Source organism: Callionymus lyra, chromosome 5 (assembly GCF_982586985.1).
Source record: "Callionymus lyra chromosome 5, fCalLyr1.hap1.1, whole genome shotgun sequence".
Taxonomy (NCBI): Eukaryota; Metazoa; Chordata; class Actinopteri; order Syngnathiformes; family Callionymidae; genus Callionymus; species Callionymus lyra.
The window spans coordinates 13,496,736-13,510,601 of NC_141822.1; the positions used below are offsets into that span (position 1 = coordinate 13,496,736).

Here is a 13,866-nt window from a genome sequence, read left to right on the forward strand (position 1 = left end):
AGAATGGACACAGAACTTAAGTATGAGATCGTAATCGCGGTCGGTTGTTTCTTCAGTAGTTAGTCGAAGGTCATGTAAACTGTGTTGGATCCAGTCGCTTCGTATATATGCCAAAAAAACTAACCCCTTGAAAATTCCCAAATCATGAGACTACTCTTAGACATTCACTCGAGTTATTTTCCTAACCGCTTTTTTAAGATCACGAATAGCCTCTTAACGCTGCCGATAAGCGAGAGAAGCAGAAGGAAAAACAACCCGAGGTTGCTTCGTAATTGGAGAGCGTGAGGAACTATTGTCCAACGAAAATGATTTAACAAATGAATTGTACTTTCAGTCATTCTCCATTAACACGCGAGCCTCCCGATCGTCCCTCAGAGCTCGAGCGTTCTATTGCGAGGAAGAATTTCATTTTTTTTCACTCGCATTTGTTTTGCTTGTGATGAAACCGAATGACATGAGTTGCATTTGAAAAGGACAAGGACAAGAATCTTATTCACGCGGCGGATATACTTATCGGGCTGATGGATGAAAAGACATTGAGTCATTGTAGACACGAGTGTTGCTAGGATACGCTGTGTTTAGTCATCGATTCAGCTTTATGTTTCAAGGAAACGGGGATTAAGTCGCAACATACCTGATCTTCATGTTGCCAAACCGATCGACAAATTAAAAAATTAGCATGGAGTCTACCGACCTCTCATTGAAGGTTTTTAGGGAGGAGAGAAAGGGGGAGACAAGGGGGGCAGAATAACCCCTTGACAATTGAAATAGATCCAGTTTCGCTATATATAACATTCTCGCTAAACTTTACGGTAAATTCACCAAACGCAATTCAGAAGAAGGAAATCAGCTTTCAAATTTAGAGAATTGAATCAGCTGCGTCTTCCTTGTAATCCTTTATTATCACGGTTATACTCTATACTGTTCAAAATCCATTTTGCTAATGCTTTTTTCAATTATTCATTAGTTCATAATTTTTTTTTCTATATCTATTGATTGTTTCAAACAATTTAGATTTAGATTGTCAGACAATTTAAAGGTCTCAGATAATTGAGAATGCAGAAGACCCCCTTGAAAATTGAATTACATTCAGTTTTGCAGAATCTATATATACATTAAAATACAAGTAATGTTTCCAGAAATTCATCTAATTTTCTTGACAGAAGGGGTACAAAAGGACCACAATGAATATTTAAATATGTCCAATTTTGATAACAATTAAACCATATTTATTAAATAGTAAAAAGGGGTGAGATCTCCAGAAGTTCAGCTCATTTTGTTAATTGGAAGGGGGCAGAAAGGGAAAGGGGGCAGAAGACCCCAGTGAAAATTTTAACATGTCCAATTTTGGTGGGAAAATGTCTTACATTCCAAGTAAGGGAGATATTCAGTTTCTCATCTTACTTTGTTAATGGCAAGGGGGCAAATTGGGAGCAGAAGACCCCCATGAAAATTGAAATATATAAAGTTTTGCTGAATATATACAGTTTATATATACACTTATATACAGTATGTGTGTGTGTGTATATATATATATATATATATATATATATATATTGTTAATTGTAAGGGGGCAGAAGACCCCCCTGAATACCCCCATGACAACTTAACTGTAACTATGCGTATTTTAAGGCCCATCATCCGACCAAGACCACAACTTTTCAAAAATGGGATTAACCAGCAGCCTCTGTCACACATTCAAATAACAAAAAACTCACCCCATATTCTCCTGTGCTCTGATTGGTCATGGCCCACAAGTTGACGTCTATATATCTTGCGCTTTTGTGATCAGTTTTAACAAGACCAGTGACCCCTGAAAAGAAAAAGGACTTTACCATCAGCTGTCAACGTGGACCCGAGCGATCACATAAAGTTATGCTTCATAATCTCATCGTCATTTTGAGGCCGAAGAGTTCTCACTCACCCCAGAACTGTCGATTCTGCGTCCTCAAGGTGATGTTGATGCCGTCGTTCTGAGCGCCGCCCTCTGCCAGCGTCTCGTCCAGGGCTTTCGCGTACAACACGAAGCCGTCGTAGAAACTGCCTGCGATGAAGTCCATCTGTAAAAAAGTCACTTAAGGGTTAATTAACGACGTGTCTTGTTTCTTTAAACCAATTGACACTTTTGATCTTAAAATAATTCCCCTAATTTTGAAGTGACGGCAGAAGCAAAGCAGAGCTCACACTGTTCCGCACGGAAAACCAATAAAAGATTAAAGCAGGTTTTCATTAGCTGTAACATACCAGCGAGGGTTCCAAGTGTACACCGAAATCCTTCTGAGCTCTCGCATGAAGCCTCCTCTGGAAGTCTTTGTACTCGGGATTATCAGGTGGCCGATAGGTTATGATGAAAACAGACTGGTGGGAGACAGAGAGGAGAAAAGAAGCTGTTTAAATATCATATTGTCGATAATCTGGCAGCTTTACTTGGGTCACATATTGTTAGAGTACAGATTTCACTGGAAGGCACATGTGGGAAAGTCATTTTCACACCTGGGACTTCTGGGCTTCTTGTGATATATTCAAAGTTTAAACAGAGAAAAGGGAATTTGTACGGTTTGAATATGAACATTACTTGATCAAAAAATAATACAAATAGAAATAATTATTTGGTTTTGGGGGGGGGGGGGGTTTCCAGAAACGGCTGATGGACCATGAGGATAAAAGGTTACTCCAAGTTTTGACTGAAGAAAACATATCAAAATCAAATTGAAATCAAACAAGTGATAGTTCACCCAAAGTAAAAACTAATTTTCTGCTCACCTTCATGTCAACTAAGGGTTGGGATTATTTTCCTTTTTATAGACATAAATATGTTGTATGATGTAGCAACTGAGCTCCCGTGGACAGACTTCCTCCAAAAAGAGACTTAAAAAAATTAAAATACCGCTCGTATGAAATCATTCTTGTATTGCCTCGACCAGAAGAATTGTTCCGGAAAGAATTAAACAAGGCTATATTTTACGCTCCAGACCTTTAAACAGTTGCATGCAGTATAACGCTGAAGTACTCCGGGTAATATTGCGAGCGCTTCCAGTGTAGACAGTCGACTGTGTGATAATTACCCGGAGTACTTTCGTAGTACTTCCGGTTTATAGCTCTTCTTATTCTTAAAAAATCTTCCTTTTCCTGTTTAACACAAGGGATACCACAAACATATTTGTTTTTTGCACCTTCAGGTCACCTTGACCTTGAGATAACACAGGGATTAATTGTGATATTCAGCATACATCATTCAGAAGTGTTGTTTTTAGTTAGACTGGCAACATCAATGCATCTCATGATATAAAGTAAAATTCAAGAAGTAACGTTTTGCGTTTTTTCGTTCATCAACAAAGCAAACAAACAATGAAAAGCCAGATCAGTTTTTGTTCAATTATTATCATTCTGTTTCCTATAATTACAAACCCCATGTGGGTTAACTTAACAAGTCAACATACAAGTTTAAACAGTTGTCTGTTTTTTTTTCCCTCTTTAACGACAACAACTGCTCTTGACAAGATCCATGAGCACAGACAGGAAGTAGAACGTTTTCTTTTTCCCTCAGTCAAAAGGATAAAAACCTCTCATAAATCAACTCTTGGTCAAAAATTTAAACACACAACCGTTAAGGTTTGGACACAAGAAACAGGAAAATAATCATTCATTTTTCGGCCCATTATTCAAAGGATGATTTGTTGGTATTTCACACATAAACACACTTCAGCGAGAGTTCCATCGTGACCAGGAAAGATATAGATTGTTGGGTTTTTGTTTCCTACACTGAAAAGCCACCACAAGGACTCATTATAGAGGGGTGGGTGGGGGGGGGTTATGGCTCTCACACACAGTAATTACCCAAACAACATCAGGGGAGCCAAGATCTGTTGTCGAGCCAGAGTTCGGATCAGTTTGTTTCCAGATAAACTGAGGTCATTGTGTTTACGGCGGTCTGGAATATTACCTGATGAATAATCGGAGCGAAAGCCTTTCAGACGGAATGAAAGCATGTTTGCATGTCGCGCTGAACAACAATGGAAGTATCCGTATATTCTTATTCTTTAAAAAAAACAGTCAGATGTCCCTCGCTCCTTTAGAGATAACCGGAGTAAAAAAAAAGAAGTCGAATCTTAAATCCATTTATAGCTCCCGATGACACCTTCGGTAAAAAGACAAACTTCATTATAATAATGCTTGAAAGTGTCGGACACAATTAAGCTAATTAGAAAGAGTCCGAGTGACATTTAAGACGGAACATTATTCCGTCCACGCATTCCCGACCACATGTCAGACAGCAGCGCTCGGCAAGTTAAATGACTTCCTGTGGAATCAAGAAGCGTTACTCATTAATGTCACGCAAAGATCTTACTCCGTTAAGTGGTCTGAGCGGAAACTGCGTTTGAGAAGTGGAAAAAAAAATGACTTATTAGCCTTTTTAAATTAAATAAAAGTCCACATAAAATGATGTTAGCTTGTGTTAAAACTTTATAGGGACACAAATGTCAATTTAAAACACAATCCTAAGTTTAACCTTCACCTCTTGGTCATGTTGATTTATATTTATTTAACTTAAACACACGTTTTCTCTGAATCTTGTTGTGTGAAATTAACCGACAGTTTACAGATTTAATAGTTTTAATACAAATGGCCTGAAACAAGAGGTTGAGACAACTGTGTAATTTCTTTTGGCAGTTCAGCTTATTCTAGCAAACTAGATTTTCTGGTCGTCACTCTTCGCTGTGGAGGACGTGTCAGTTTGGTTTGGGATTTGTTCCACTCGAGCTCTTGCATCATCGGCTTCACATGTTAACTTTCTCTTCGAATCTTTGTGTTCGACACAGAACTATAAGTCCATTATAGGATCTATTTATTTATTAAATTTGATAAAGATTCACCAAGATGATGTTTAAAAATGTAGTCCTTTAGAAATTCGCAGCATAAAGATAAAAGGAGTGTATAAAAAAAGAATATATCATAAAGTATACTCAAAAATTAGAGTTTTTTTCAATTAAAAAAAAATGACAGTAAATTGCCTGGCTTGGCGGATTTTAGCTCCCAGAAGGTCTCCAAAAATATAGTTCCAAAGCTTAGGAGCAACAGCCTGGAAGGATTTATCTCCTCTGGTCCGGAACCATGAGCAAGGAACCATCAGTAGATTCAAATCCACAGACCTCAGAGCCCGAGCTGGGGTGTAAGGCTAGATCAGATCACTGATTTAAGGTCTGACCATGAATAGATCTAAAAGTAAGAACTAGAATTTTAAAATTGATCCTGAAAGAAACTGGCAGCCAAGAGTTTTTTAAGAGTTTTAAGGATCGGGGAAATGTGAGTTCTTCTACTAGAGCAGGTCAGAATTCTCGCTGCAGAGTTTTGTATTAACTGCAGGCGAAACAGCTCCTTTTTGTTTAGACACGAATATAAACTGTTATAAGTAAGCCACTAAGTGTTGATGCAAATTCCTAAATACATTTTTTCTAGTCGTGTCTATGAAAAGTTTATCAAATTGGATGAAGATAAATGTTTTATATTTTGAACTAATGAGATAACTCTTGGTATGATGTCAATGCTCATGTTTGGCTCCCACTTGTTTGCACTTCATCCAATGATGGCCTTTGGTTCAAGTGCTCTTTATATCTTCTACTTCCTATCCTCCAACAGAACCCTGATCATCCTTTCCAGTCAGTCAGTAGTCTTTTGATTTTCCATGATTTATTCTAGGCTCAAGACAGGGATTAAACTATTAAAACTACAGATCAACACAGTTTAGAAGTATGAAATAATATCTCTCAGTTACAGATTTTACATTGCCTTAAAAATATATAAAATATATATGTTCTTAAAATTAGACCAAGAAAGATTCATCATATTAAAATAAAAATCTATATCTAAGTATCAATAATCCCTTTTTTTCTTTTTTAATGGCTCACAGTAGTGAATAAATCAACGATACAATACATTTAAAAATAAAAAACTTTTCAATTCAGCATATCGACTTGTGTAAATAAGTATACTTATTAAAGTGTGATGAACGAGTACAAGAAAAAGTGATTAAAAAAGGGAAAAAAAAACTTTTAAATCAGATTTGGAAGAGAAAATCCAGCCAAAAAAAACAGTCCAGGCAGCTTTGGAGCAACACGGGTCTAAAAATCACTGAGATCCTTCAACACACTTTGAGGATAAATAGGTCTTACTGGTGAAGCTGATACGGTCAGAGATTTACGATCCAGGCCTTGTTGATGAATGGTTTGGCTACACGGAAATATTATTCCTGTTTGGAAACTTCCAGGAAGTTTATCTGACTAACCGGTGTTTTTTTTTCTTTTTTTCTGTTTAGTCAATTGACTGGAACACAGTGTCTAAGGTTGTTACTGAAACTATTGACTATAGTCGAGTCGTGTCAGCTAACTGGTCCTGTTTAACCATGTTTGGTCAACTGCAATCGTAGTCAGTATTATATCGAACTCATTCTACATTTTTACTTCAAAAATAGACACGTCATAGCCTGTGAATACTTCAGATAGTCAAGGCAGACAATATTAATTCTGTAAAATTACATTTACCTTATTTTCCCTGAAGGTATAAGTGCCATGATATTTTAAGTCACAACCTTTGAGGCTATAACTGGGATATGTATTTGAATAAATCTAAGGTCCGTGTATTGGCAAGAATCTTGCGATACGATACATATCACATCATACTTGTTTGGCGATACAATATATTGCGATACTGTAAGAACAACGATATATTGTTTCAACACTTTTTCTGGCTTTAACAACAAAGAACTGAACAAATACTTTCTCTAATCAAATTCTTAAGTGCCTTTAGCAAAGTGCTTCTCAAAATATTAACAAAACATGTAAACTTTTATTAGCAATGCACAATGAAGTGCATTAACAGACTCGTTTTTTTTTTTCTGGTAATATTGATGTTGAATATTGACATACTATCGTGATACAAATATTGAGATATATTGTTATATCAACATTTTAAACCCCTAATATATATATATAACACAAATGTTTGTATAGCTTTCAATTTTTCATTAGATCACTATCACTATATTGTATATTGTCTACGTTGAATCACCAAAAGAAAGAATACTTTACACTAAAAGATGATGTAAACATACAAAAATATTTCTATTTACAATCCAAAAACACACATATTCACTCTATTTGAATATCTATCCTATTCCTATGTGTATTAGTTATTTCTTGTGTACTCCTTCAGATGTAAGTAAGCAAGTAATATTTGTAGAGTGCTTTTCTAGACCAGGGTCACAAAGCGCCTAAACAATCAAAACAATATGCAATAAAATATATACTTTAAAGGTCAAGATAACACTGAAATAAACACAGGAGTCTCAGAGAATCAAGGAAAAACCTGCACGAATAAAAATGTCTTAAGATGTTTCTTGAAGGACCCACTAGACAGTAATATCCTAAATATCCCCCTTTTTTGGCCGATATAAATGTATTTAATACCTTTGTATTGTTTTTTTTTTATGTATTTTCATACAATTAGTAAAATAAATATTTGTATTTAGATGTTCACTGTTGTCACCTACAGACTGGCAAACAAATAAATGTAACTTTTAATGATATTACACAGTGTAATATCTATACGTTTAGTTTTTTACGTATATAAAAAGATACAGTTTCATTAGCAGCAATACAGTCATGACCTAGTTATAAACACAAGATGACACAGTTCAGCATAGAGTAGTTAGCAGAGCTAGCGACGATGCTACAAACATAATGCTAGTTAGCATGATTGCTAAAGTTGTTTTTTTTTTACCTTGAAAGCCTTGATGGGGTCGTCCCAGTCCGACGCCGTGTTCTGCCACGGCTTGTACTCCGAGAGGCTCTCGGCGTAGACGTCCAGGTAGAAGATGGCGTAGTTCTCCGGGTCTTGGATCTCACTCTGGAAGAGCTTCATGATGTTCAGGAAGGTGTCCAGAGGGCCGCAGATGTACACGACTGAAAACAAACGCAGGTACAGTGTCAGATTAGAGCTTAGTTTACCATTTAAATAAACATGTTTTTACTTTGTGAAATATATTAATATATATTTGATATAAATCTCTGAGGTCAGGTCTAAGAACTGTCACCATCAGCATGGAAAATTGTCAAGTATATCAAAGTTTTCTGTACAATTTAAGCATTCATGATAAACATGATTAAAGAGCGGGACTTCTCCCACAATGCAACAGCATTTATTGAACTATCACAATCTGGCTGATGTGTTTCCTCCATATCAACACTTTATCTGCTAAAAGCGTGAAACAAACATCAAAATAATACTACTTTGAGTTAATTAATACTTTCATTTATTAAGGTTGAATACTGATGAGGATGCGTTCGTTTAAAAGGACACATTATCGAAGTTATTACAATACAAATACACCTAAATATTTTTTTTTAGATTTGAGAAATAAGTTTGCAAAAAACAAAAGGATGATCACAATTTTTAATGATGTCTTTGGTCACCAGTAGCTGAATCTGCACTTAATACAAAGTATAAAACAAATTATAATTGAAAACAAAAAAAACATAATGAAAATCGAATTAAAGAAAATGAATCAGTAGAAAATTAGAAGAGAATTAATGGGAATTAAATAATTTCTTCCTAAAAATAAAGTATCAATTATTAATGATTTAATTTATTGGTAAGTAGGTTGAAAATGGAATTCGATATTATTTTTTGCATATTTCTATCAAATGAAATTCGATTTTTTTTCCAGTGTTTTTTATTTGTATTTTTTATGACTTGTTTGTTTTATTAACATTCAATTATTCATCACGTTCACTTTTGTGTTGCAATTAAAGATACGGCCACAAGATAACAGCAGTCATTACATCCTGCACAGCTAAAGGGAAACAAACAAAAAAATCCCAGGACTGAGAACGAGAGGATACAGCCGACTCTTTGGACATATTAAAACAAATGAAAGCAGTTACGACTTGGTCAAGAGTCATGTGGTCTGTAAATACTGCAACACCAGAGTCAAGTACTCGACAATACTACAAATATATCCTTGTTACTACAGCATAACATTGTATCATATCGCAATATTCTTGCCGATACACACGCCTAATGTCCGACATAGATATAGATGCTTGTTTTTAATACAGTAGTGAAGTCAAAATCTGACAAAAAAAGGCAAAAAAAAGAAAAAGAAAACTAAATAAAATGAATAATGAAGGTAAAGTGTCTTTATAAGTAGGTCCAGTTGAGGATGTTTGGGCCTCTTTAAAAGTCTCCCTCTCTAAGAAGGTCCAGCTGGTTCAAGACCACACAGAAGATCCAAGGACAGATGTAGAAGCTGCTGCTCTTCACCCATTGAGATTCAGTTCTTCATCTTAAACGCTTTCAAAGATGAAGCCACCTGACGGCTCGATCGTGACCTCAGCGTGACCCCCTGGATCACGGTTGCATAACTTAAAAAAGTCAGTTTCATCGTTGTTTGTTTTCTGTCTCCCTAATCTTGGCGTGAAGAGAGTGAGCCCCCGAACGCCCCCAAAAAACATCTGCTACTCGTCTTAAAGACGTCTGAAGAGATCAACAGCCTCTTTTCCCGGTCCAAGATTTAGTGCCGTCGTGATGGCGGATGAAGGTTCGTCTGCGTCGAAAAAGGTCGCTTATCTAAAAAGATGATGTCGTACCTCGCATGATTCCTGGAACGAGTGTGGGAATCTGCTGACTGGACAAAAACACCGACATAGAAGGAAGCGAGAGGTTTTGTCTGTGCGCCGCCCTCCCGCTGCCCTGCCGTGTATTTTAAAACCGTCTGAATTTGGTGTGTGTTTTTGCGAACGTGTGTGTGTGTGTGTGTGTGTGTGTGTGTGTGTGTGGCACAGACGTTTCCTCATGCGCTCAGACCCCGACTCTTCTGTTCCTCGTCCAACATGCTTCACTCCTGCCAAGCAGTTTCGCGGCGTCTCCTGGACGGGCCCCAAAACAAACGCGCTCGGTTCTGCTCGCGTATTGTCATCTTTGTTCGACGCTCGGCGGCAGTTTAGCGAACACGGAACGAACGTGTACTTCCATGAACACTCGTTATTATCATCATCGTTAATTGTATTAAACTCACGCCATTAAACCGAGGAGACGCCGGATCAACGGCTTTCTTTCTCCGCGAGTTAGAAAGCAAACAGAAGATGTTTTATTCAACAGGGACATTATATGGTGGCGGGAAAATAAATACATAAGGCTATAAAAGTTTTTAAGTTTTCATTTTATAGCTTAATTATTTATGGAAACAAGCAAAGTATGTTGCAAGTTAGAAGATGTATAAAACGGAAAAAGGAGGATATTATAGTAAGTTATTATTATTACTATTATTCATTTGGACAGCTAACTGAAGCTAACTAGCAACACAAGGCTAGCTAGCAGAAGAGGTTAAAGTCAGTTTACTATGGTGTGTATCTATTTAACGAAAAATATTTCATTATCTTCTCAGTATATCTCAATATCAAGAATATTTATTCAGTTAGTGGACTCAACAGATAATGGATAGCTAGTTAGCAGTATGCTACAAAAAAAATAAGTAACTAGTAAGATATAAATGACTTAATATTGTTGGCACAAGTCGACGGAATCAAGCTTTTTAATCCTCTCGACTGTTTTGGTTAAATTTAAAAGAGTGTAAGTATGAGAGGATCATAACACAAAGTTGGACAGCTAACTGAAGCTAACTAGCAACACAAGGCTAGCTAGCTAGAGGTTAAAGTCAGTTTACTATGGTGTGTATTTATTTTACAAAAAATATTGAATTATCTTCTTAGTGGATCAATAAAGTAAATATATATATTGAGAATATTTAGTCAGTTAGCAGACTCTGAAAGCAATGGCTAGCTAGTTAGCAGTATGCTACAATAAATAAGAGACTAGTAAAAAATAAATACCTCAATATTGTTGGCACAAGTCGACAGAATCAAGCTTTTTAATCCTCTACTGTTCGGTTAGAAGTTAAATTTAAAACAGTGTAAGTGTGAGAGGGTCATAACACAAAGTTAGACAGCTAACTGAAGCTAACTAGCAACACAAGGCTAGCTAGCAGAAGAGGTTAAAGTCAGTTTACTATGGTGTGTATTTATTTTACGAAAAATATTGAATTATCTTCTTAGTGGATAAATAAAGTATATTGAGAATATTTAGTCAGTTAGCAGACTCAGCAAACAATGGCTAGCTAGCTAGCAGTATGTTACAAAAAAAATAAGAGACTAATGAAAAATAAATGACTCAATATTGTCGGCACAAGTCGACAGAATCAAGCTTTTTTATCATCTCGACTGTTTTGGTTAAATTTAAAAGAGTGTAAGTGTGAGCGGCTCATAACACAAAGTTGGACAAACTGAAGCTTATTAGCAACACATGGCTAGCTAGCGGAAGAGGCTAAAGGCACTATCTTATGGTGTGTATATATGCTAATACTTGTATTATTTAATTTATTTAACGAAAAATATAAATTAAATTGTTTTCTCAGTGCTTCAATAAAGTGAATCTATCTTAAGAATATTTTTCAGTTAGCTAGTTAAGAGGAAGCTAGTAAAAATAAATGACTCGGGAAAATTAGGTTTCCAGTTCACAGCAGACTATAGAAGGTATATAAAGTTTCAGAAAAGCAAAAACAATATGTGAATAAATAGACCAAAGTGCAAAGAGAAATCAAGCAAAGTGCAAAAACATAACAAAGAGCAAAGAGATTATAAATCAAAGGAAATAACACACAGACCTTAAAGGATACAAACAGAATACATACAGAATCAAGCTAACTAGCAAAACATGGCTAGCTAGCAGAAGAGGCTAAAGACACAATGTTAATTGATAATTATGTTTTTTATTTATTTAATGAAAAAAGTAGATTCAATCTTCTTCCTAGTGGATAAATAAAGTTAATCTAAATTAAGAATATTTGGTCAGATGGACATTAATAAGCAGACATTAGCCAGCTAGTTAGCATTATGCTACAAAAAGAGGAGGCTGATCAAAAATAAACGACTCAATATTATCGGCACAAGTCGACAGAATCAAGGTGTTTGAACCAATGTCAACAAATCCCAATAGCAAAAATAAATAAATTAATAACGGTAACAACAGGATCAGTTTTTACAAATTAGCATTAGCATTAGCATCCAAATGTTAAGCAGTGAACTTCATGTTCGTCAACAACATGGAAGCGATCGCTCAGATGTCACTGAGACATCAATCCGTCTTGCTCGGCTCAAACCAGGTGTGAACATTTGTCTCGTCTTCCCAAGAATGTTCAGTAATATATGAATGAATGAAGAACAAAGAGAAACCGAACCATAAACTTTCTGGACAGCAAAGTCTCCGTCGGCGTCGAGACAGGAGCCGTCAGACGCCGAGAGAAATTAGGGCGATTAGCGTCCGACGCCGCCTTGCCCATGGGCGTCTGACTTGAAGGTTCGCTGATAAAAACCAGTGACCTTCTGATGACTGTTGACCATTTTTTGTCCTTTTACTCTACATTAGGTAGTTTTTCATTTAATTGGGGGAAAAACTAGCAATACTGTATTTCGTATGTTGTATTTAAAAAGGTTTAACATTTATCTGAATAATTAAAAAACATGTTAGTAAAGTTATACAAATAGATTAATAAGTTTGTTATGAAATACATTTACACTAAATATTGAGTTTTTAAAATATTATATTAAAGTAAATTAAAAGTATAATCTATGTACTTAAAGTATTTATATTAAAAAAAACACCTAATCCCCATAAGACTTATTTCTTCTGCTTTAGCCAATCTATTTTTTTTTAATCCCCATTTTATTTTTACTATAAAAGTTAAAATATATATATATATGTCTTCATCTTGGACTTAAAGTAAATATACACAAATACGGTATGTTTAAAAAACACAATTTAAATGCTTAATATATATGTAAGTATATGACACATTCATTTTCATTAAATGTCTTTAAAACTTTATATTAGCTTTAAAAAAAATTCAATTACCATTAATATATATATATATATATATATATAATTTTATTTTATTATTCATTTTTTTCAATTATATTCTCCATTTTTTTAATTGACCTTTAATAAATGAAATCTTTTCAGAATTTAGGTCCATTAAACGTACTTTACTTAAAACATTCATATTTCTTCCTAAACAAATATAAAACATTTGACAGTTTTCTGCTCATCATAAACCAGAGGACTCTAGCCTCGTCCTCCCTCACTGTGCAGGTTATTATTTTTGGCATTCCATCATAAAAAGAAGCTCTTCTGTGGCTGCATTCTACTGTCACAGGAGAAGTAATTGCATTGCAGTTCTATTCACAGGTTCTCAGACTCTTTCACAAAGCCAAATATGTCCGCCGCACAAGTGAAAATTGTCTTTTGTGAGTCCGTCAATGGATATACAATGCCGTTGCCCGGGCAACGTGTCGGAACTGCAATAGATTCCGGGGCGACTTGTGCCATTGTACGTCAGCGAGGAATCTAGAATGTTTCGTAATCATCGCAGCATTATGGACGGCGTTAAGTATTTCGCAGACAAGCTGAAACCTGCCGCTGACCTCGGCTACTTCATGATCCGGCTCCGCCTGGAGCGTCTCTGCGGGCGAGAGGGGGGGACGGGGGACGACAAGACGGGACTAGTTCCGAGACGGAACCATTAGCTTTCACGACCTTCAGCCCTCCGGAGGATCAAAAGGATCATCTGGGAAGTTAAAGGGGTCACCAACGTTTCTGGCGCCTCGTTTGGCGATTATTTACGATATGCTACATGCTTTATCTTATCGCTATGATCACGCATGTAGCCGTCGCTCGACAAACATCGCCCGAGATACAGTTGAAGATTATTTTCCAGTTAAATAGATGAAATCTTAATATACATTTAAAAAAAAAGAA

The 13,866-nt window shown here is 35.9% G+C and overlaps 1 protein-coding gene across 1 annotated transcript in view; it reads right to left on the reverse strand.

Moving 5' to 3' along the window:
* The window catches only part of npr2 (natriuretic peptide receptor 2), a 62,533-nt gene that overhangs the window by 42,378 nt on the left and 6,289 nt on the right, over positions 1 to 13,866 (reverse strand). The window contains exons 2-5 of the mRNA XM_087791030.1: positions 7,777 to 7,958; positions 2,245 to 2,358; positions 1,925 to 2,060; positions 1,719 to 1,813 (exon numbers count right to left, since the gene is read on the reverse strand). Coding sequence (XP_087647156.1) covers positions 1,719 to 1,813; positions 1,925 to 2,060; positions 2,245 to 2,358; positions 7,777 to 7,958 — 527 coding nt within the window. The remainder of the gene's footprint in view (positions 1 to 1,718; positions 1,814 to 1,924; positions 2,061 to 2,244; positions 2,359 to 7,776; positions 7,959 to 13,866) is intronic.